At 38.8% G+C, this 25,425-nt stretch overlaps 1 protein-coding gene across 3 annotated transcripts in view; it reads right to left on the bottom strand.

The window, feature by feature from the left end:
- The window catches only part of GTF2F2 (general transcription factor IIF subunit 2), a 239,318-nt gene that overhangs the window by 61,486 nt on the left and 152,407 nt on the right, over positions 1-25,425 (bottom strand). For all 3 annotated transcript variants that reach the window (XM_054446661.1, XM_054446658.1, XM_054446660.1), the window contains one exon: positions 15,310-15,391. In XM_054446661.1, coding sequence (XP_054302636.1) covers positions 15,310-15,391 — 82 coding nt within the window. The remainder of the gene's footprint in view (positions 1-15,309; positions 15,392-25,425) is intronic.

The raw sequence follows: 25,425 nt of genomic DNA, 5'->3' as shown, positions 1-25,425 counted from the left end.
TTTGTACATTTTATTTTAACTGCAATAAGCAGGGAAGTGGTATGACTAGATCTACACTAATGAGTCTGACCTATGAGGGATGGTCCATGGGGGAAGGAAGGAGCTACTATTTAGGAGGTTACTGCAGTAGTGGAGGCAAGGCCAGCTTCATGGAGAGGGAGCCTATGCAGTCATACTGGACCCCCACTTGGAAGGGCCCTGAGCTTGATTTAATGCTCCACTGTCACTGATTTGATTTTTATTAAAATTTCAATAGTTTTGGGGGATACAGATGGTTTTTGGTTACATGGATAAGTCCTTCAGTGGTCTTTTTGAAATTTTTAATAATGTATGAACAAAAGGCCCCATATTTTCATTTTGCATTAGGTCCTGCAGATTATATAGTCAGTCCTGAACTTATATTCTGGAGCAAAAATGGCAGCTTAGATTAGTGTAGTAGGATTTAGGGTGTATTGTGTTGGTACAACTAACAGGACTTGGTCATTGACTAGATGTGTCTTGTCAAGAAAAGAAGAATCATGGATAACTCCCAGGTTTTTTACCTGAGAAACTGCGTAAAAAATGGGTAAGACTGGGGGCAGGGAGGACACTGCACTAGAGGTGGGCTAACAACCAAGAATTCAATTTTACGCATGTGAAGTTAAAACACGAAGGAGACATCCAAGTAGAGCTCTGAATGGTGTACATGAGTATAAAGCTCAGGAGAGAGGTCTAGAGGGGTCTAGGCCAGAGATACAAATTCTGGAGTTTCTCTCTCTCTATATGCACACAGACACAAACACACACACATACATTTTAAGCGGATGGGATCACTTATCAAGATAACGTCGGAGGCACAAAGTTCAGACGATAAGTAGGAGCCTACAAAGATGACTAAGGTCAGTAACCAAAGGAGGATAATTGTACCAAGGACAGAGCCCTGAAGGAGACCTAGGAACCCCCCTCGGAGTAAAATACACTCAATCAGTGACTCTTACTAGATCAAGTCTAGCCCGTTCAGTCTGACACAAAATACACTACCATAAGCCCAACTGACCAGACAATTCTATGTATTCCTTTTTCTGTCCATCTCTGCTTTACCAGGATGACCTCTACTAAGTTTCCCAGAACACTGCTATTGTTTTATCCCTTCCCTGGTTAGGCTGTGCCAGTCCTGCCTGGGAGCCCTCCCTCCAGTCTTTATCTAGTCAAAGTCTACTGATACTTATATGGTAGTATAAGTATGGAAAATACTTATATGATGAAGTTTGACTCCTGAAATCTAGTATTTACTGCCTGTGCCAACTTCTCACACAGCATAAAACAATACCCTAAATTATTAGTTACATTAAATTAGTATGATCAATTTTCCAAGAAACATAAGATCTGGTTGCTTTTTAATGTTACACTTCTTAGTATACACTAGATGCTCAGTAAACATCTGTTAAACAAATGAGTAATAAATGGCATTCTGAAGCTATGAAATATAGGGAAGTAACAAAAGCAGATAAATCAACTTGGCATGCAATAGCTTAAAAAAGAATGACTCATTGTGATCAAACCCTGGGCAGCCTGTAGGACACAAATGCATAAAACCAAATCACATGCTTTTCATTTCTTTCTTTATTTAACAAGTATTTATCACGCACCTACTAGGTGCCAGGTACTCTTCTATTCATGAGACACACACCCATAAATGAATCAGACAAAAAAGGTCTTTGCCCTAATGGAGCCGCGTTCTACTGGGAATACCGTTCATTGGCATATTTTGTTTTATGTAACCTCACTACTACGCCCATATATGTCATCCTTTCCCATTTTTCTGACATGTACTATTTTTCAGTTTGAAAAGTTTCTGCCTGAACATTATTAATTCCTTCCTTTGGGATTTCCTCAAATATATAACACATTAAAAGAAAAAGGTTTTAGACATTTTGAGGCTTTCAAGTCATAAAAACAAAAGTGTACAATATATGACAACAGAAATATCTGGGGTACATTATAGATTAGCAGATCTTCAAAACAGCACAACTACTAGTTCATTAAAACTACCCACACACAGCATTAGAGATTTCACATAAACTTCAGAAAAGTAAACTTCACAGACTTGTAAAATCATTTAATGTCCTACCTCTCCTGCAGAAATATGGAGCTTTGAAATTCAATTCAATCATGCTATCGAAGCTCACTTTTAAATTAAAAAATCAGAAATTAGATAAAAATTCCAAACTAAAAGAATGAGACCATTTTACATCTTATATGAATCTTGTATTTATTTTATAATGTAACAGAACCATGGTACTAACAATGTTGGTTTAAGTTGTGGGGCTTTGAAGGTCATTCAATAAGAGGGAGGAGAGAGAGAGTACCAGCTGCTACCTTCTCTTTTCCTACGAATAAGCCAGGCAACCTTTTGAAACTGAAAGCTGAAAGAGGTAGCTTGTCATCTGATTCCTTTGGAATCAATCAGATGTGGGTTCCAATTCCAGCTTTGCCATTTACAAATCATGACCTTGGGCAAATCACAACTTTTCTGTGATTCAATTTTCTTTTTTGTGAGAAAGGAAATGAGATTTTTTTAAGGATAGTCACTAAAAAGAACTTCTAATTCATATAATATGAAGCCATATAAAAGTGAGGGACTCACTATGCAGGCTGAACCATTCTAGCTGAAAGTCATTTCCTTTAAGCAGCCTTTTTTTTTAAAAAAACAAAACAAAAACCCAACATCTTCTCTTTCTCTACTTATAAACTCAAAGATTCCTTAAATAATTCAAGTTTTCTTTACAATACATCCCCCATAGCAACTGCATTACAGTCTCAAGCAAGACAGATAGAATGTAACACACTTAGGAGTCAGGTGTTCCTGTACTGTCAGTGACAAACTACTAGGAATATTTAAATCCTGATCATCCCAAAGTCTAAATTAGTTCTTCCTAATAGTAAGCTAAAGACTTGATTAACAGCATTTAACAATCCCAGACCATTTGGCACCCCATCAATTCAATTCCCTAAATGAGACCCTTTTTCTTGAACAAAGAACATGTGGTATCTTTCCTGCATTTCCAAATGTTTCAGAAAAATCAAAGACCAAGAATTGAAAATTCCAGTGCCTGCAAGGACAGGCAAGTTTATTTGAAATTACTTAAATTTTAAGTAAACTGGTAAGAAAACAGGACACATTGGCCTGCAGCAAACTGGAGGGTGCAGCCCCCTCCTAGATCAGCCTGTTTTATAGTGCACAATGATGTTGTGTTAAACGGGCACATTCACATGAGAGACGGCAATTACCGTGTCAATTTTCTGACAGATGGCAGTAATTTCTTGTTTAACAAAATCTGTAAATTACCACAATTTTCTGACAGATAAAAATAAAAACACTTGAGGACGGAGCACCTTTTTCTAATACGTACAAACGATGCCATATGGACTAGTCAGTGACCATCCTGCTCCTGCCTAAGGGAATTTGGTCACTTCTGTGGGTTACCTTCAGCACCCATTTTAAATCCTCAGAACAGATCTCTAACAAATGCAGCTAGGTCAGATCTGCCCATTTGGCCCACGAAGCAGAGATGGTTGTCCTGGTGACAAATCCTCCAGCAAACTAAAACGATTCCTTAATTTTGTGTTTGGGGCCAATCTATAAATGGTTTAATTTCAGTGAGTTCTCTTTCTTTCCCATGAGGAGAAAAAAATCTGCCTACTCAAATTACTTGAACAGGCAATCTAATGGCTTTTATTTCACACTTAGTAATAAAAGGTTTAAAACCAAATACCCAGTTTGACTTATGCCCATTCATTCTTAAAATATATCCAGAATTGACAGGCTAGAAAAGATCAGAACAAGATAAAAAGTAGACACCTAAAGACAGACATTGCTAAGGGGAGTGAAAACAGGAGATGCCTGGATAATAAAGACAAACTTTCCATACTTCATAGTTTTGCCCAAGGTTAACCCTGTTGATTTTCAACTGTGAGTGAACAAAGAGAAACTGTATGCTGAGGTATTTTTATTCTGCAAAGCTGTAAGGCTTTGTAGAAACACCACCACATGCCAATACTGCTTCTCAGGACTTATAATTTGAATTTTAAACAAGGTAACTAAAAAAGAATATCAATTCTGGAGATTCATTAACCAAGGTATAACTATAAATCCTTAACTTTAAAATGCTCATCTTTGGTTGCTCTACTAGTGTTAACTGAACATAAAGCTGTTAGAATGAAGATGAACAAGATACAGTCCCTGACCTCAAGGGGCTCACAATCTAGCACAGACAGAAACAAAAGTAATAAAAGTAAAATAAAAAGCAAAATGTGATTAATGGTTTATTTTAAAAAGCGTAGCAGGAGTTTGGTGGACATGGTACTTATTCTGTGTGAAGAGAAACGAGAGAAACGGTCAGGGAGATTTTCCATTTGAGCTGAATCTTTACTTTTTTTTTTTTTTTGAGATGGAGTCTCGCTCTGTCACCTAGGCTGGAGCGCGGTGGCGTCATCTCGGCTCACTGTAACCTCTGCCTCCCAGATTCAAGCAATTCTCTGCCTCAGTCTCCCGAGTAGCTGGGATTACAGGTGGCCACCACCATGCCCAGCTAATTTTTCTATTTTTAGTAGAGACGGGGTTTCACTCTCTTGGCCAGGCTGGTCTTGAACTCCTGACCTCATGATTCACCTGCCTCGGCCTCCCAAAGTGCTGGGATTACAGGTGTGAGCCACTGCGCCCAGCCCATTTGAGCTGTATCTTAAAGCAACCAAGAGCACTGCAGACATTTAGGGACATGAAAGCACTTGATGCACTTGGGGAAGAGTGAAAATGGCTGGCTTTGATATGGTGCACACCTGAGTTAAAATGGCAGCAGAATAAGATGAGCTCAGACCCCCACAAGGAACTTCCTGTTCTATAGCCTTAAAAACAAAAACAAACTTTGGGCCGGCACAGTGGTTCATGCCTGTAATCCCAGCACTTGGGGAGGCCGAAGTGGGTGGATCACTTGAGGTCAGGAGTTCGAGAGCAGCCTGGCCAACTTGGAGCAATCCTGTCTCCACTAAAAATGCAAAAAATTAGCCAGGTGTGGTGGCGTGTGCTTATAATCCCAGCTACTCTGGAGGCTGAGGCAGGAGAACTGCTTGAACCCAGGGCACAGAGGTTGGGGTGGGCTGAGATCACACGGCTGCACTCCAGCCTGGGTGACAGAGCAAGACTCTATCTCAAAAACAAAAAAACAAAAAAAACAAACACAAGACTTTGATTTAAAAAGATTTACAGCCCCACATATTAAAAATCATACATTTGGGTATGTCAGGAGAGTCACTAACCACAGAACACAAGAGAGCAGGCAGAAGAGATGGGGAATTCCAAAGAAAACAAGAGATGTTCAGGGTGAGACAACACTTAGCTACTGAAAAAACTCCTCCGCTCCCCCTATCTTAAAGTGAAAATATCAGAGATCACAAGAAGGAAATATACATATATACGTATAACCTTTGAGTTTTTAAAATTATTCCAGTGCTTTCTTTTTTTTCCTCTCGAGACAGGGTCTCGCTCTGTTGCCCAGGCGGGAGGGCAGTGGTGCAACCTCAGCTCACTGCAGCCTTGACCTCCAGGCTCAAGCCATCCTCCCACCTCAGCGTGCACCATCATGCTTGGCTAATTTTTGTTGTTGTTGTTGTAGGGATGGGGTTTCTCCATGTTGCCCAGGCTGGTCTCAAACTCCTGGGCTCAAGCCTCAGCCTCCCAAAGTGCCGGGATTACAAGTGTGAGCCACTGCACCAGGCCTCATTCTTTATACATATTCCCAAGAGCTTTTACAACCATTTGGAAGTCCTTGTTTCATCACAATAGTAAATCTTCAGGGGCAGTCTACAGCTCAAGGCTGTGAAAGAGACAGCTGCTATGGCTCTTCAGAGGAAAGAGGGTGATCTCTACCACTGAGTTTCCCTAAGGAGTCTTTCTTGAAACCAACAGTTTTAGTCTTTTTCTTTTGAGACAAAGTCCCGCCCTGTCACCCAAGTTGGCGTGCAGTGGTGCGATGGCTCACTGCAACCTTTGCCTCCTGGGTTCTAGTGATTCTCGTGCCTCAGCCTCCCGAGTAGTTGGGATTACAGGCACCCGCCACTACATCTGGCTAATTTTACTGTATTTTTACTAGGGACGGGTTTCACCATGTTGGCCAGGCTGGTCACAAACTCCTGACCTTAGGCGATCCACCCGCCACCTCAGCCTCCCAAAGTCCTGGGATTACTAGCATGAGCCATCACGCCCGGCTCAGTTTTAGTCTTTTAAAAAATTCTGGGTAAAACACCTTGCCTAGTTTTCTGTTATAGTTGTATCCCAAAAGTATTTTTATACTTTTATTACAACCATTTATAAAATGTTTTACATTATAAATTAGTGCATTTTAATGGAGGCATCTAGCTTCTTTGACAAAATCCTTCACTTTAAAATAGGTAATTAAAAAGGAGCATTTCGACCAAGCATGGTGCCTCACACCTGTAATCCCAGCACTTTGGGAGGCCATGGGTGGGCGGATCCCTTGAGCTCAGGAATTCCAGACCAGCTTGGGCAATATAGTGAAACTCCGGCTCTACAAAAAATACAAGAATTAGCTGGGCGTGGTGGTGAGTGCCTGCAGCCTCAGCTACTTCGGAGGCTGAGGTGGAAGGATCACTTGAACCCGGGAGATCAACGCTGCAGTGAGCTGTGATTTTATCATGCGCTCCTGCCTGGGTGACAAAGTAAGACCCTGTCTCAATTAAAAAAAAAAAAAAAAGAAAGGAAAAAAAAGAAAGAAAAAGCATTTCAAGGGGAAAGAATGTGAGAACAAGGATGGACTTATGGCAGAGACAGTTGCCTTCTTTAATTGGTTTAGTTCTTCAGAAGGACTTCTTGTTCCCTGAACTTTAAATTTTTTTATTTTAAAAAAAGAAAAGAAAACAGCTGGGTGTTTTATTTTTTTTAAAAAAAGAAAACAAAACAGCTGCGTGTGATGTCTCACGCTTGTAATCCCAACACTTTGGGAGGCTGAGTTGGGTGGATCACCTGAGGTCAGGAGTTTGAGACCAGCCTGGCCAACATGGCAAAACCCTCTCTCTAAAAATACAAACATTAGCTAGGCATAGTGGCAGTCGCCTGTAATCCCAGCTACTCAGGAGGCTGAAGCAGGAGAACTGCTTGAACCCGGGAGGTGGAGGTTGCAGTGAGCCAAGATCGTGCCATTGCACTCCAGCCTGGGCGACAAGAGCAAAACTCCGTCTTAAAAAAAAAAAAAAGACAAACAAAAAAACAAAAAAATTAAAAAAAAAATTCATCCAGAGTGGTTTGCTTTAATCTAGAATTTCTAGTATGAATTTTCTAACTGGCAGCACTTTCACTATTTGACTCTTATCTTTTATTTCTTGTTTTAGATTAGTATTTTCATTTACCTGAGCTACTTATATAGGGGATGACCATATGTCTCAGTTCATCTGGAACTGTTGTCTCAGTGTAGTATCCTCCCTGGTTAGTGCCTGCTTTCATTCTCAAAAGTATCCTGTTTTCAATGATAAATTATATGATCATCCTATTTATAATTCAGCTTATACTTCTTGGAACAGCAGTGTTTCTGATTTGGGGATATTTGCATTAAACTTAGCATACTTAACATCTGAAATCTGAAATGAGCACTTCTCAAAGCATTTACTCTGAACATCATGTCAGTGCTCAAGTAGTTTGGATTTTGAAATGATTTCAGATTTTTGGACTTAGGATATTCAACCTGTAACCCATTCAATAGTTGAGCTAGTATTTGAATGTTTTATAATCATATGGGAACCTGTGTTCCTGCAGGAGAAGGGTTTTCTTAGGTTTTTGAAAAAAATCCACAAACACTGGAATAAAAATAGAAACTTTTAAGACAAGTATTTTCAGATGAGTTAGTGACATAAACATACAGAAGTCAAAAAGCCATATGATTTCATATTTCTATGATTTTCCTATATGAAAATATGTTAGGATGATTGCCTTATATTTATGTTCCTTTATACTTAACAAAGTACAATATGAGTTATAGAGTGGGCACATAAGCCACCATTCAAAGACTAGGGAAAAGCTCAAGAGGCTGAAATAAAAGTTACACTTAAAACAATCCAAATTAAATCAGTTTAATACATAAGACATGATGTGATATTAAGTATATTTATATTTACCAATTCAAAATAATTTTTCTCCTAATATTCAGATTAATCCAAACTAATGTCAGATAAAGAAAAAGTAAGAGAAGTAGTAGAACACTTTTTTCTTCTCAATATGAAAAGTTAGGCTGTTACAATTTTAAGACTAGCAAACAAAATCATTAGGTTTTTATTTAGTTAGTTTTAGATTTTCTTGGTGGCTAACTGGAGTCTTGCAGGATTTTTTATTATATGAGGGGATCTGATGAAAGAAATCATTTCCTTCTTGGCCTGAATTTCATCGATTGAAGGTCATTTCTTGGGGTTAGTGTATGTATTTACTAGTATGTAAGTATGTATTTAATTTCCACCTTTATCTAAATGAATGACAGAATCTTACTAACTTACATTTGATGAATATGGTTATAATTCTCATAACATCTGGCTAATTTATCAGCCAAAATTTAACAGCAGAGAGCTGTAAGAATTACTAAAATTAAATTCCCGCTAAAATAAGACTAATCATTCTTAAATATCATTATTTATAAATGTTAAATACACTTTATGATAGTCATTTATGTTTCCAAGAATGTAGTTCAGCTGCTAGTTACTAAAATATAATACAGTAAAAACTCACTGATTAAAGAAAAGCGACTCATTGACTTAAGAATAGGTCTTTTTTGATGAAAAGGCTTTCTCTTCTAGTCCTCTATAAACAGAAGATTCATTTCTTTATATTTTGAAAAACAGATTTATTGTTGATGAAATGTTTTTATATTTATTTTGAAATCACTTTCTCCTTCTCAAAGCAAGGGACATGTGCTCACGTGTGCACAGAAATATGCATATACACAAAACTGAAAAATAAAGTCCAGGTTTCAAGTAAGTCCAAATAAAAAAATTATTAATAAAGAAGCTGAATGCTGATGATTCCCATATTTCTGTACCTACCTTTGCCATTTCTATTTCAATCCAATAAATACTTTTGGATATTTATACAAAAAAAAAAAAGAAAGGAAGGAAAGGAGACAGGGAGAATAAGAGGGAAAGAAGAAAGAAAAATAAAACTCATAGTCTCTGCTCTCATGAAGTTCATAATGTTGTAGAGGATACAACTATGAATTCCCAAAACACTGAAGAAGAATAAACATTTAAATATGTGGGAATGCAGAAAAGAGGAATAGAAGATCCTAAATGGGGTGGGGAGTAGAAACTATAAGGAGGTTTTGCTGAGTAAGTGATGCTGGGTTGGTTTTAAAGGCTCAGAAAGATCACGGTAGGAGGTAGATAAGAAATCCTAGGTAGAAGCTGGGGCCTCGTGGCTCATACCTGTAATCCCAGCACTTTGAGGGGCTGAGGCGGGTGGATCACAAGGTCAGGTGATTGAGACCATCTTGGCTAACACAGTGAAACCCCATCTCTACTAAAAATACAAAAAAATTAGCCGGGCGTGATGGCAGGTGCCTGTAGTCCCAGCTACTCCGGGAGGCTGAGGCAGAAGAATGGTGTGAACCCAGGAGGCAGAGCTTGCAGTGAGCCCAGATGGCGCCACTGCACTCCAGCCTGGGCGACGGAGTGAGACTCTGTCTCAAAATAATAATAATAATAATAATAATAATAATAATAATAATAATAATAATAATAATAATATAAATAAATAAATAAATAAATAAATAAAATTAGCCGGGTGTGGTGGCTCACACCTGTAACCCCAGCACATTGGGAGGCTGAGGCGGATGGATAACTTGAGGCCAGGAGTTAGAGACCAGCCTGGTCAAAAAGGTGAAACCCTGTCTCTACTAAAAACACAAAAATTAGCCAGGCATGGTGGCACATGCCTCTACTTCCAGCTACTCGGGAGGCTGAGGTGGGAGAATCACTTGGAGGTGGGAGGCGGAGGTTGTAGTGAGCCAAGATCGCACCACTGCACTCCAGCCTAGGCAACAGAGTGAGCCCGTCTCAACAACAAAAAAAAGAAACTACAAAAATTAGCCAGCCGTGCTGGAGGATGCCTGTAGTCCCAGCTACTTGGGAGGCTGAGGCAGAAGAATCGTTTGAACCTGGGAGGCAGAGGCTGGAGTGAGTGGAGATCGCTCCACTGCACTTAAGCCTGGGAAACAGAGCAAGCAAGACTTGTCTCAAAAAAAAGAGAGAAAGAGAGAGAGAAAGAAAGAAAAAGAGAGAAAGAGGGAAAGAGAGAGAGAGAAAGAGAAAGAAAGAGAGAAAGACAGAAAGAAATCAATCAATCAATCAATCAATCAATCAATCAATCAATCCTAGGTAGAAGATGCAGCATTTAAGCAGCAAAGGCATAAGATGGGAAAGTGCCAAGCATATGTGGGATAAGAACTTGTAGTGTGCTATAACTATATAATGCCTATGTAAAAGAGAATAGCTGAAAACGAAGACAAGTAAGACAAGAGCCAGATAATCAAAAAACTTGAATATGACTAAAAACTATGCAGTCAGAAGGAGGCCCTGAAAAATTGTGAGCATGTTTATGAAAAATCTAGGTATAGACTATCTCAGGCTTACCAATTCTGTTCTCAAACACTTCTACTTTAATGTTACCTACATCTGAAAACTGCCTTTCCATATTACATTCAATAGCACTACCACATTGCTATTCCTTTCCTCCATGACATTGTCTGTAAACAGATCCTTTAGGTAGCAGGCTAACTGTGTGTGTGTGTGCGCACATGTGGGGGTGTGTGGTATGTGTGTGTGTGTTTCTTCAGGTTCAAAGACTAAACTATCTGGAATAAGAATAGTATCTTACGATTCTTTAAAATTTTGAGCCTGGGCTGGCACGGTGGCTTACGCCTGTAATCCCAGCACTTTGGGAGGCCGAGGTGGGCGGATCACCTGAGGTCAGGAGTTCGAGACCAGCCTGACCAACACGGAGAAACCCATCTCTCCTAAAAATACAAAATTAGCCGGGCATGTTGGCACATGCCTGGAATACCAGCTACTTGGGAGGCTGAGGCAGGAGCATCGCTTGAACCCAGGAGGCGGAGGCTGTGGTGAGCTGAGATTGCACCATTGCACTCTAGCCTGGGCAACGAGAGCAAAACTCTGTCTCTCAAAAAAAAAAAAAAAATTTTTTTTTTTTAGTTTGGCCGGGTATGGTGGCTCATGCCTATAATCCCAGCACTTTGGGAGGCTGAGGTAGGAGGATCACTTGAGCCTAGGAGTTTGAGATCAGCCTGGGCAACATAGTGAGATCCTGTCTCTAAAAATAAATAAATAAATAAGTAAATATTTAAAAATAATTTCAAACCCATGTTGTTCACAGTTTAAAAAAAAAACAAAAAAATTTTTGAACCTCACCTTAGTGATAATGTTGGGTAATTGTAAATAAAATAATTCATGACTTAAATTAGTTTGCTATTTTGATAATTTATACCTTGGTACCATTCTTACAATTTTATGTATTTTCTGCTTCAAGTCTTTTATGTAAACTGCCAAATGGGATTAAATTATAACGGACACGGGGACTACAAAAACTTCCCTATCCCTCTCCTCTCATCAGTGTAAATTTTCCTTGCAATGCACAGGACAGCAGGGATCCAATCTGGGATATTCACAGCTAGGCCACAAGAGCCACCACCAACCAGAAGAATCTCCCATTCCACAACCAAAGAAGTCTGAAGCAAGTTCATTAAGTCCTATTGGCTCTACCTCCAGCTATCCTCAAAAGAGACTCTCATCTCCCTTCTGACTAGAACCACCTTGTTTAGTCATTGAGACATTTTGAACCTGGATTATTATATCTGCTTCAAGCTTATCTCCCAGCTTCTAATCTTTATACTATGGCCAGAATGATCTATTTAAAATACAAATCCCTTTAGATTCCACCGAGCTTAAAATTTTTCCATACCTCCTTAATAGTTATAACACTGTCCAAATTTCTTACGATAGTATCTAAGACTCTTTAACATTTTAAACCTCATCTTGTGCCATTCATTCACTCACCAAATATTTACTGACTAGCTACTATGTGGAATGAACTATTGTAGACAAGTGTGTGTATATAAATGAGTGAGCCAAATAGACATGCACAAAAAATAAAGTCAAAAAAGAAAAAAACAAACTTTGTTTTCATGGGAACTTAACTTGCAGGAGGGAAAACATGGCAATAAATATAAGTAAACTACATAGTTTAGTAGGAGGTGATGTGTGCTATGAAGAATATACAAGTATAGAAAGAGGTACGGTAGTCAAGGTAGGCTTCATGAAAACGTGGTATTTTGAGAAGAGACATGAAAGGGGTGAGGCGGCAAGCCATGCATTTATCTGGAGAAAGGCTGTTCCAGGCAGAAAAGAATGTCTGTGCAGAGGCTGCAGTGTGGATGTGTGCCTGGAGGGCTCATAGATTGTTAGGAGACAGGTGTGGTTGGAGCGGAATGAGTGGAGGGGAGGGAAGAAAAAGATGAGGATGGCAAGAAGGTGTAGACAGTGGTAGGATGATCACATAGGACCCTGTAGATCATTATTAAGGACTTAGATTTTATTCTGAGTAATATAGGAAGCACTGCAAGTAACACTTGAACAGACATGGCATGATCTGACTTAGATTTTAAAAGAACTTCCCTGGCTACTGTGCTGAGAAGAGACTACAGTGGGGCAAGGGTGGAAGCAGGAACTCTGGTAGGAGGCTACTGCAGTAATCCAGGTGAGAAATAATGGCAGTTCATGGGGGTGATCAGACTATGGATGTGTAATATTTTGAAGGGACAGTCAACAAGATTCTTCTGACACATTGGATGTGGGGTGTGAGAGGAGTCAAGAACTAAGACTAAACCAAGGTTTAACTAAAAACCAATATTTTTGGACTGAAAAAATGAGAGGACAGAGTTGGTATTAACTGAGACAAGAAAAGTGCTAGTAGAGCGGGTTTTGCGGGAAAGATCTGGAGTTCAGTTTTTTACAGATTTGAAATGTCTATCAGACATTCAACCCGGCTTTGGTATGTATGTTTGATGTTGAAGAAAGAGGTCTGGGCTGGAGCTTCTGCCATCCTCTCAAACAATTCCTCCATTCCAGGCTTACAGAACCACACACAGGTCCCTAAAGTCTTCCCCATGTCTTTGTGCATGTCTATTTTGAATGTTCTTACCCCATCTCTTTTCTCCATTTGGTCAAAAAAAGCTGTCTTCAAGACTTATGTCATCTATCATCTACTTCATGAAACTCACATGATCCTCCTGAACCACTTGTTTCTTTTTCTAAGTCACTTAAGTAAAGATTAAAATACAGTCATGCATGGCTTAACAACGGGGATACTTCATGAGAAATACATTGTTAAGCAATTTCACTGTTGTGCAAACATTATAGAGTGTACTTACACAAACCTAGATGGTATACTCTGCTACACATTACTGTAATGAATACTGTAGGCAACTGTAACACAATTTTAAGTATTTGTGTATCTAAACACAGAAAAGGAACAGAAAAAATACAGTACTGTAATCTTATGAGACCACTAAATGTCCTTATATAGTACATGACTATGTAACAGCTGATCTTTCAGCACACTTGAAAGGCTAAATAATTTTCACTTCTTTTTTGGTAGGAAAAAAGCAGCCATTTTATAAACACAGCAGATGACCTGCCTGATCTCATCATCAGAAATCTTTAGAACACTTTAAAGAAAATTACGGCCACAGAAAAAGATCTTGGTAAGCAGCTTGGTAACCAGATTTTGCATTTTTTCAATTTCAGTAGTTATATGAAGAGATAAATTTTCAAAAAGACTTCAAAAATGTACTACTATACATAAATTTTATAAGCTAAAAACAATAAAAGAAACATCTTCTACCTGTTTTCCAAAGCTATTCTCTGTTATAAATATTTTTCATTTTGATTGTCATTCTTTTATTTGCCCCAAGGACACATTTAAATTAGAGGAATTATTTGACAAGAGAACAAGTCTATGTCATTCTCAGGAGATAGAGTCTAATCTAATTGACAAAAGAAGGAAACTTTTAAAGATGATGCAAAATTTCGAGATGATCCAGCTCAACTGGCCTCCTATATAGATGAGAATGCTGATATCCAACAGGCCACTACCACTACTTCAGCAGTGTCTTCTCCACTACCGATTCAGTGTACCTACAATCTGTGACAATGGAAGGTCCACGAATGCAGAGATTTTTGTCTGCTTTGTTTACTGCTATTTCTCTCACTCCTAAGAAAGCACCTGGCAGATAGTAAGTCCTAAATGAATGAACAAAAAAAGTATAATTCTAAATCACATGGGGCTAAAACACATTAAAAATAAACTATGAAACAGGTATAATATATTTCCTCAGGACTTAAAAAATTGCTGACTCTTTGAACGTCATAAAATTTGGGGGTATCAAGAATTTGCAATCAGCAACTTTAAATACTAATTACAAAATGTTAACCACATAAAAAATTTAGGGGGCAGGGGAAGATCCTGAAACAAACTCTCTAACGAAGTGTACATGTTTATAAAAATTTCTCTATAGATCAAGAGAATAGGATGATATTCTGGCAACTACACTTGCTTTATACAGTACAATTTTTTTTCTTTTTTTTGAGACAAGGTCTCACTGGGTCACCCAGGCTGGAGTGCAGTGGCGTGATCTCAGCTCACTGCAGCCTTCACTTCCCAGGCCCAAGCAATCCTCACACCTCAGCCACGCCCAGCTAATTTTTCTATCTTTTTGTAGAGATAGGATATCACCATGTTGCCCAGGTTGGTCTCAAACTCCTGGGCTTGAATGATCTACCTACCTCAGCCTCCCAAAGTGCTGGGATTACAGGCATATGCCACCATGCCTGGCCCAGTTACAGTATTTTGGATACATATTTATTATGGAAAAATTACAGCCCTGGAAAATAAAATAGTACAAAGATCTTATTACATGTCTTTAAAGAATCAAAATTTATAAAGACAACTAGAAAATGTAGTTTAAAAACTTTGATTCCAGGGTGTATTAACAAAGTGGCTTAAAATACCTCAAATAAACAGCCCAGATACTGAAATTTCTTTAGTGCCAAAGAAACTGTTACTTGCTTTTAAAACCAAACAGCTTTTGAAGCAAACACTCAACAATACCACAGTTTTAATGCAGTCAACAGGCGATATAACACACGTATCTCAGTCCCCAAAGGGAAATATCAGGTATCATTCTGGAGTTACAAAACACCAACCTTTTTAATCGCATGTAGTTTTCACTGGCAGCTGGTCGGCACTCAGCTCTTTGTACCACTATTCCTTCCAATGACAGCTTATCTTGAATGGAAAAAAAAAAAAGGATTCAGAGATAATACTTATCATTTTCAAGACTGTATTTTGACACACTAAACACAGTAATATGACAATCAAATATAATTAATACCAAAAATCAAGAAAAAATCGTTAAGTTTTAGGAATCTCATTAGTCAGAATAGAGAGAAACGTTATTCTTGGCTTAGTAACAAACTGGGCTCCTGTCAGATTTGTTTATTAGGCTGCTGCGGCCCTTTGCCAGGAACAGCTTTTATACACTCTGCTCCTTCTAAATAAGGTAGCTTAAAAGGGCATAAAATCAAATTAAAGAGTATAAAGGCTATCGTCTTTGACAAAGAAGTAACTTCTGAAAACAGAGCTAGTCTGAACCACTAAATCAAAGACCGTGTGTGTGCGTGTGTGTGTGTGTGTGTGTGTGTTTGTGTATGTGAATAAAATTCTTGAGTACCTTGTGACTAGAACAGTCAGCCCAGAAAATACTGTGACACTGGGCAGGTCTACTGTCTGGGTTATACTGTGTACCAGTTCAGCCTGCCAGCTGCTCTGACTTCTGTTTTCCTGCAGAATTCTAAATCTGGGCATGTCAAAACAGAATCTTTAACTGCTATGAATATTTGTCCAAACAGAAAGGCAATTTCCCCTATCCTTAGTAATTCTTATAGTGACTCTGACATAAAACCTAGGAGAATCAGAAAAAGGAAACAAAGGCTAGCATCTATTGTGTGCCTACTGGCCACCAAGCATTGTGGTGTGGTCACTTGACAGACCTTACCTTATTATATAATACACACATAAATGTCTCATAATGGTACCAGCTTTATGATACCCTGGAAATGTATGACTGTGGTTAGAAACAGTTAAGGTTCAGTCATATTTCCACAAGAATTCACCTGGGTTTTAAGAAGAGACTCAGGAAATTCCCTGGCTCATGAGTAGTGCATTTATGATTCATCTTTTCAGAGAGAATTACTTCATTCCACTAACATTAGCAAAATGTCTGCTATGCAAAAGGCCCCATCTAGGCATTGTGGAATCAAGATGATTAAGACACAGTACTGTTTTCAAGAAGCATACAGTTCACTGGGGGGACAGATAAATTGATCAAAATGCAGAAAGTGTATAGAACCATGCCTACATATTTACACTAAAAAATCTTTTTTTAGTGATCTTTGGATGTCTCCAAAATCTAGGAGACTCTGTACGAACTAATTACAAGCACACTGTATATAATCAATGTATCCAGGGTCCCTTAATGCAACATATGCAACAAATTTCAAGAAGATGCAGAAAAAGCAATGATGAGAAGCATGACTACCTTATACCAAAATATGGCAGGAAGAAAATATTTTAAAAGCCATAATTATTTTATAGTAAAGTTTAAATTCTAAAAATAATTTCCTCTCATTAATGTCTTTAATAAAATTAAAATTTGAATTTTCTTAAAGCAAAAAGCTTATATTCAAGTTTGGCTCTTGCTGAAGCTGAAAGTTCTATCAAGAAAAATTCTTTAGTCATCACAACAATAGCAAGATTTGGGAAAATCTGATATATTAAATGTCTTAAATGCATAAGGAAAGTCCAATAAAGGAAGACAATTAATCCTTTAAAAAAATAAATCTAGGCCGGCCATGGTGGCTCACAGCTGTAATCCCAGCACTTCGGGAGGCCGAGGCAGGCAGATCACGAGGTCAGGAGATCGAGACCATCCTGGCCAACATGGCGAAACCCTGTCTCTACTAAAATATAAAAAATTAGCCGGGCATGGTGGCACGCACCTGTGGTCCCTGCTACTCAGGAGGCTGAGGCAAGGGAATCGCTTGGACCCAGGAGGCAAAGGTTGCAGTGAGCCAAGATAGTGCCATTGCACTCCAGCCTGGCAACAGAGCAAGACTCCGTCTCAAAAAACTAAAAAAAAAAAATAATAAATAAATAAACCTAGACTACTATCCCTGCAAATAATTTAGTCACATATCCACGTGTTTATTAATGTTGCAACTAAAAGAGCTACTGATATGGTCTGGCTCTGTGTCCCCAGCCAAATCTCATCTCAAATTCTAATCCCCACATGTCAAGGGAGGGAAGTGACTGGATCATGGGGCAGCTTCCCCTATGCTGTTCTCGTGATAATGAGTGAGTTCTCACGGCAGCCTTTTCCTGCGCTCTCACTTCTCCTTCCTGACACCTTGGTGCCTGCTTCCCCTTTGCTTTCCACCATGAATATAAGTTTCCTGAGGCCTCCTCAGGTATGCGGAACCGTGAGTCAATTAAACCTCTTTCCTTTATAAACTACCCAGTCTCAGGCATCTCTTTATAGCAGTGTGAAAACGGACTAATATAGCTACCTTTTACTAAGTGAATGCTCCCCACTTATTTAGCAGTACCTACTCCAGGTGGACAGGCTGAATTTAACTTTCAGTTAAAGGTTTGTGCTATCAACTTTCTCCATATGACGGCTCAAGGGTAGAAATCAGGTCCACAGCAACTGCCCATTACAACTTGGCCACCACTCTCCTCACTATTCTTCAGTCAAGGTCACTCACACAGAGCAATAACATTTACTTCCTCAAACCATAATTTTCTATCATATCTTCTTTTCAAACCTAAAATAGCTTTCAAATGCTACTCAAAGTGAACGGAAAAGTCTTCATCAGCAACGAATTTTCCCATCCACTGTATGTTCCTAAGTAACCTGACATCTCTGTTCACTTCCTTTCTCCCCTTCTCTTCTTAAATACATTTTTAAAAGGCCAATTTACTCCTGATGCAGCCCCCTAGGCATGATTTGCCTGCTCTCTTTTTAAAGCCTCATAGGAACACATTCTCTTATTCTTTCCACTAAACCACACTTCTTGTCTTTTTCAAAATACTGCTTAAGATTTCAAAGGAAAGGTATTAAATTTATTTTAAAAGTATTTAAAAGCACCCACTTGCACATTACTGTTGTTAATTATAGATCCTATTCATTAATACACAAACCTTTACTTAAAACTAGTTTGTTGACCCAGTTTAAAACACCATAAATACTTGAAAAATAATTCACTTTATTCTCACACATTTCTTAACTATTTACTGAGTGCCTACTATGTAAAAGACAATGCAAGAGCACATCAGGAATAACAAATGAAACACGGCTCCTACCCTCAAGGAGCGCAGACTTTCTCAAACGTTCTGTGGCATGTATTAGTTAAAAAGTACAGATGTGAACAGCTTGATTTAGCCATTCCACACATATACATATATCAAACCATCACGTTATATACCATAAATATACACAAATTTTACTTGTCAATTAAAAAATAAACTTAAAAAACCTAAATTTAAATGTTTTTAAAAGGAAAAATGTATAGAACCCCAAAAAACCTGTTTATAAGTTTTAACTGCTGGTATCTACCATATTAGAAACTAAAATTAAGAAATTTCTAGAGAATGAGAGTGAAACAATAAAAAAAGCCGTTAGCATTATTATAGAAATGGTCTTGACATCATTGATCCCTTGAAAGGATCTCCAGGACCCCTCTGCCCAGTGGTTCCCAGACCACATTTCGAGAGCTGCTTGTCTCGCAGGATAAGACAGGTATATAAATAATCTTAATACACCAGAAGCACTTTTGATACACCTCTACTTAACTCACCTCTAGATTAACAAAGGCTCTCAATAGCCTGCTATTAAATATAGCGACAGATGCCCACAGCTCACTATATACTAGTGGGTAATAGGTTAATCTCTAGTACTCCCACACACTGCTGCTCAAACGATGCTAGAGCTTATCTATATTAGTATAATAATTATGTAATCTGATTATATATTACAGAAGCCCATTAAATTACAAGTATGAGGGGAGTTTGGGGGGTGTTTCTATAAAAACTATGTAGAATGCTTTGGTAAGATGATATAAAGGTAAGTTGTAACACAATACTGTCAAATTAGGTACAGGTGAGATAACTGGAGACTGAAAGGGAAGCACAGGAGTCTAGAAAGAGTCTGCATTTAGATAGTTTCACAGTGTCTAAGTTCTTGCTCCTTTTCAAAGAAACCAAAATGGAAAATCTAAACTAAATCATGGGGCCAGGTGTAGTGGCTCACGCCTGTAATCCCAGAACTTTGGGAAGCCGAGGAGGGCAGATCACTTGAGGCCAGGAGTTTGAGACTAGCCCAGGCAACACAAGGAAACTGTGTCTCTACTAAAAATCCAAAAAAAATCCAAAACAAAAACAAAAAACAAAAGCTGGGCGTGGTGGTATGTGCCTGTAATCCTAGCTATTTGGGAGGCTAAAGCATGAGAATTGTTTGAACTCTGTAGGTAGAGGTTGCAATGAGCTGAGATCACATCACTGCACTCCAGCCTGGGTGACAGAGTGAGACTGAAAAACTAAATGATGGGTTTAATTTTTGAAAAACAAAGAAAGCAGATGGTCAGTCAGTATCCTATATTCAAAGCAAAGGCCCTGTCTTACATATATATCAGCAACTAAATGTACATTTATTTTATTTATTTTCTGAGATGATGTCTCACTCTGTCACCCAGGCTGGAGTACAGTGGTGCAATCTCAACTCACTGAAACCTCCGCCTCCCAGGTTCAAGCAATTCTCATGCCTCAGCCACCTGAGATGCTGGGATTACAGGCGTGCGCCACCATGCCCAGCTAATTTTTGTATTTTTAGTACAGCCAGGGTTTCACCATGGTGACCAGGCAGGTCTTGAACCCCTGACCTCACGTGATCTGCCCACCTCGGCCTCCCAAAGTGCTGGGATTACAGGCGTGAGCCACCGTGCCCAGCCAACTAAACGTACATTTATAAGTTTTAAGATAAAATGTTTAAGGCAGATAGGAACTGCATATTAATATCATTTTTATGATTTCCCATCTTTTAATGTAACTGACCAATTACTGGTTATTCCACATGTGCTGTAGGATTCTTCTCTCAAGTCGAGTATGTTAAAGGTCATAAAATAGAAACATACAAGAGTACTGGGATTAAACACACACGCACTTGCGCGCGCGCACACACACACACCCACTCAGATTATGTCTAGCTAGAGATCAAGAAGAGTTTTTTGTTTTGTTTTGTTTTGAGATGGAGTCTCGCTCTGTTGCCTAGACTGGAGTGCAGTGGCGCGATCTTGGCTCACCACAACCTCTGCCTCCTGGGTTCAAGCGATTCTCCTGCCTCTGCCTCCTGAGTAGCTGGGATTACAGGTACGCGCCACTGTGCCAGGCTAATTTTTGTTATTTTTAGTGGAGATGGGGTTTTGCCATGTTGGCCAGGCTGGTCTTGAACTCCTGACCTCTGGTGATCCACCCACCTCGGCCTCCCAAAGCACTAGCATAACAGGCGTGAGCCACCACGCCAGGCCAAGAAGAGTTTTGAAGAAAAAGCAATGATGGTGCTGGACCTTGAAAAATGGGTAGGATTTAGACTGGGGTGGGTGGGGGTAAGAAGGAAGAGCACTGAAAGTGGTGGGAATGGCCTCTATGTGTGTCTGTGCTTGCTCGCTCTTGTGCTTGAAATGTTCAACTAAGGGGCTCACACCACAAATTACTAGAAGGACATGGTCTTGCCAGCACTCTGCAGAGAAGCCACACAAACTCATCCTACCAAAGGCTTTGGAATGGCTCAATTCATATCTTTTCCTTGGCCATTTGCTCTTCTTTGGATTCTGGGAAATAGTATGGGATTCTTTCTAAGTTCTCCCCCGCACTCCTTTTTTGGCTAGATTGGTTTGTTGACTGGTTTCTGCTACTTGCAACCGAAAGAATCTTATTGAGTATGAACACATATCTTTGATGATGGTAATTTATTTATGTATATCCCACCACCTAAAATCAGAAAAAACTCGAGAGAAAATTTTAAAGGTTATGTATATAAAGCACATCCTATAAAAAGAACTGAAGGCTTCTAGTTATGATTCTGTCACTAAACAGCAGTGTTACTTTGAAGAAGTTATTTTACATCTCTGGGACTCAGCATCTATAATAATGATATTACTAGAATGTCTGAGATTTCTTCTAGGTCTCTTTCACTAAATAAAAATGCTAGCCTTCCTCTCCAACTGGGGATGTTTTCTTATCTCATTAGTGTTCATTTTGTTTGCTCTAGTACTTTCCAAAAGACCTAGATATAATTAAATTTTCTTTGAGTAGAAAGAGAATAACAAAATGTTAAGCTGCCCAAGGCTTGACAATATTTAAATTTGTGCTCTATGCTGGATTGTCCTGCCCTATATCTGAACTTGAGATACACTCTATGTCAAAGAACTGAGGAGAAATGATACTGGCACTTTTTAAAAAAAGTTAAGGGCATCCCTAGTTTGAACAAGTTAAAGGAATAAGCAAGCAGCAACACTGCTTATTAGCATTGGCATGTAGGTAATGAAATCAGGTATGTTAGGAAGTCTTAGGCATCAGGAAGTTACACTCATTCATTTCCACAAGACCTTCTGGATCCAGTTGAATGTGGAGGCCTTTAAGAGAACTTCCAGCTCCTGTAAAAACACAGACCAGAGGACTACCGACCAACATTTCAGGCTGATCCTCCAGACCTCGAAGTTACTCTCCTGACTCTTAATTACATCACACCTGTGTCGACACTCTCTGAGAAAAGACTGAAGAAATAATCTTTTCAAGAAGCAGGTACATTTAAAAGGTAAACCATTTTTAATATTCCTAGTAGTCTCCTTTCTTCTCATTTAAAATATGTTCCTAGAAGTTTTTTTGCCTGTGGTTCTCAGGTGAGGTCTACTAATAAAAGGTACTAGCATCTTAACAAACCAGTTAGGCAAACTTTCTATCCCTGTATTATTAAAAAGCTGCTCTTTATTCAAACTTGTGAAGTAATATTCTGATCTCTATTTGATCTTCAGGAATTTTGCCACGCATGGTGGCTCACATCTGTAATCCCAACACTTTGGGAGGATGAGGCAGGAGGATAGCTTGAGCCCAGCCTGGGCAACAAAGTGAGACCCAGTCTCCACAAAAAAATAAAAAAGTCGGCCAGGTATGGTGGGGTATGCCTGTGGCCCCAACTATATGGGAGGCTAAGGCAGGAGGATCACCTGGGCCCAGGAGGTTGAGGTTGCAATACACTCCAGCCTGGGTGACAGAGAAAGACCCTGTATCAAAAAATAAAATTTAATTTTATAAAAGTTATAAAATAATTTGCCTAATTTTAACATCAAGCAGCCACATTGTTTTGTCTCTCCCTCTCTCTCCTCCCTCTCTCTCTCTCATCTCCCTGCAAAATTCTTTCCCTCTTCCCTGTCTGTTAATTTTACTTTCTTGTGATACGGAGGGAATAGCTCACAGAGCTGCTTAAATATTTCATCAACTATAAGATGCTATCATTTGTAATATCAATCATTATTTTACGTGCCACCAAGACAAAATACTGCTGCTAAACTTTGACAAGCTAACGATATTAAGATGTACCTCAGTTACAGAAATGGCAAATATGAAAAAAATGTGTGATATGATAGAGTTCTCCATCCCTAATTTACAACTCCTCCCTACTCTGTAAGAAACCACATTTGCTGCCTTGAGCCATCACATCCTGTTCTCCTGTTCAGGTCCTCTTCTCTCTCCTCCACACCACCTCATCACTGAAGACACAAGGGGACGTTAAGCGATGAGAAAATCAGAAGGAACAGTGGCAGGCGCTAGCATATGGGAACAGAGACCCTCTTTAGTCATTTACTTCCTAACTGTAGTACCTTTACAAGACTTTTCAAAGTTATGCCCCTCATTTTGCGATTGTAGATAATGGTTATTAGCTTAAAATATCTTCTTACCAAAGAGAAAGTAAAATTGCATTTTGCCAAATAGCACTATAAAAATGAGTTCTGTACAATATTATAATTTTAATGTTCATTTGATGGCTTACATAAGTGCTATGCTCATCTGGTTACAATAGAATTTTCCAGTAAATAATAACGCACAGGTTATATTTCAAAAAAAAAAACTTCATTTTAAAAAACCTAAGGTATGACTTCTGCTTACAAAATTATAAAACACAGGTTTCCCTGAAATACTCATTTTCCAAAGTACATGTAAAACATGAATTAATATGATTTATAAATTGTCAAGATTGCCTCTGTAGTTAAAATCAATGAAATGTGGAATGGAATTTCACCTGAACTTCTGAGCTAGTCTGTTGTCTTTATTTGCGCTCCTTTTGACACATAGTGCCTTATGTTTTTCTACACTCCTCAAATGAGGCTAAAACATTTACCAATGTAGGCAATTTTCCTGGGTTTCCTTGAAGATGCAGTTCAACACTGCAAAATATTTACAGCTGTATTATTTGGACTGCAATGACATGTTCACATGACCTTCTGGCCAGAGGTTACATCCTATTAGTCCTAGGAAGGTTCAAGTACTTTGCACAGTTTGTGAGATACTGTGGTCAATTTACATAAAGTGGCTGCCATAGTACTTTTGTTAGTATAATACCAGTAGCAGACAACATTTAGAGCAGATAAATTTTATATTTCAAAATAGAACTAAAATTTGGACACTCAAAAAGAATTACATTAACATGGGAAAATCCTTGATTCTTAAAATATGTCAATAATTAGACAATGTAATTTTTATTTTTAACACATAAAAGAAGCCAACACAAAATATTCATACCTCAATATCAAAATGAATGTTTCTTACATTCAGTGCTATTGACAAGAGGCGATGAAACAAGTACATGTTAAAAAAAAAAGAAACTCAGCTTGTGAAAGGCAGAGGAAGGTCAAAACACAGATCAATAAACAAACAAACAAAAATGTGGGCAAGTCCAAGGCAGAGATATAGTGTCAGGTTTAAGTAAAAAATTGACAGCAGCTTCTCTAGCTTTTACTTTCTTTCTAAGGTAATGGGAACAAAATCCTTTTAAAAGACAAGCAGAGAAGCATGCAGCTGACAACAACCAAGATTTGATAGCAGGGGAGAATGTGGAGACAGAAGCTCCCTGTTCTTATCAAAGGCAGCTTCTGAAACCATCCCTTTTCCTTGAAGAGTGTTTGAATTTTACAGAGGAATGACCTGTTAAGTCTAGGAGAATTATCCTACTTTTTGTATCTTCCAGTCAGGAGAGAGAATCTCCTGGTAAGATTCCACTTCCTTCCATGGCATGGGAATATCTCTGGCATATAAATGGAGCAAGTTATATATTACAATGATGTCCTGCATCAATCACGGGATGAAAAAGACCTCATTTCCCACAAAGAGTTGGTAAAAAGATGGGAATTCCTGCTGGAATGAGTTCTGCCTTATGCAGACAGTAGGACATTAGCATTACCTCATAGTGGAAGGTTCTGCCAGAATTTAGTTAGGCATTGGACCCAATTAACTATAGGATATACTCATATTAAGGACCAGTTTAAATTCTCAAAGTTGGTTATGTATGATTAAAGATGTCTAAGACAGAGGTGATCTAACTCTAATAAAGAGTTAAGGTACTGAGTAGGAAACAGGACCCCAATCTTTCAAAATTTTATATGTTTTTGCCTGCAAAGGCAGATAAAATCTTCAAATCTAGTGGCCAAGTGGATCCAGGTAAGCTAATCTTTGACATGTGTGGTTTAAACCCTTCTGCTGAAACCACTAAATTGAGCAGTTCCAGTTTGTATCTGCAACGAGGCAGAGAAATATAGTCCCATGATCCAGGGATGTCTCCCTTGGTACAGGTACCGAAGCACCATTTTTATAGTTTTAAGGCTGTGGAGACCTTACTGATACTACCTTGGACAAGCAACACCCACTCGCCACTCCCTAGCAAGTAAATATAAATTTAGAATAGACTAAAAAGAGATAATCTGGCTTTCTCCTAAGGGGCATGTGTACCACCACAGGCAGCAATGATCAATGAACTCCTATAATTTCCATGAATTGCAGTCATCTTGCTTTGCTGGAGGTAATATGGAGTAACAGGCATACAGTGGGGCCTACTGGGTGCTTTTTTTTTTTTTTTTTTTTTGAGACAGGGTCTTACTGTGTTGCCCAGACTGGAGTGCAGTGGTGCTATCTCCACTCATTGCAACCTCCACCTC

This window comes from Pongo pygmaeus, chromosome 14, assembly GCF_028885625.2.
Source record: "Pongo pygmaeus isolate AG05252 chromosome 14, NHGRI_mPonPyg2-v2.0_pri, whole genome shotgun sequence".
Taxonomy (NCBI): Eukaryota; Metazoa; Chordata; class Mammalia; order Primates; family Hominidae; genus Pongo; species Pongo pygmaeus.
The sequence above is the reverse complement of the archived record's forward strand: the minus strand, read 5'-3'. Positions and strand labels throughout refer to the sequence as shown.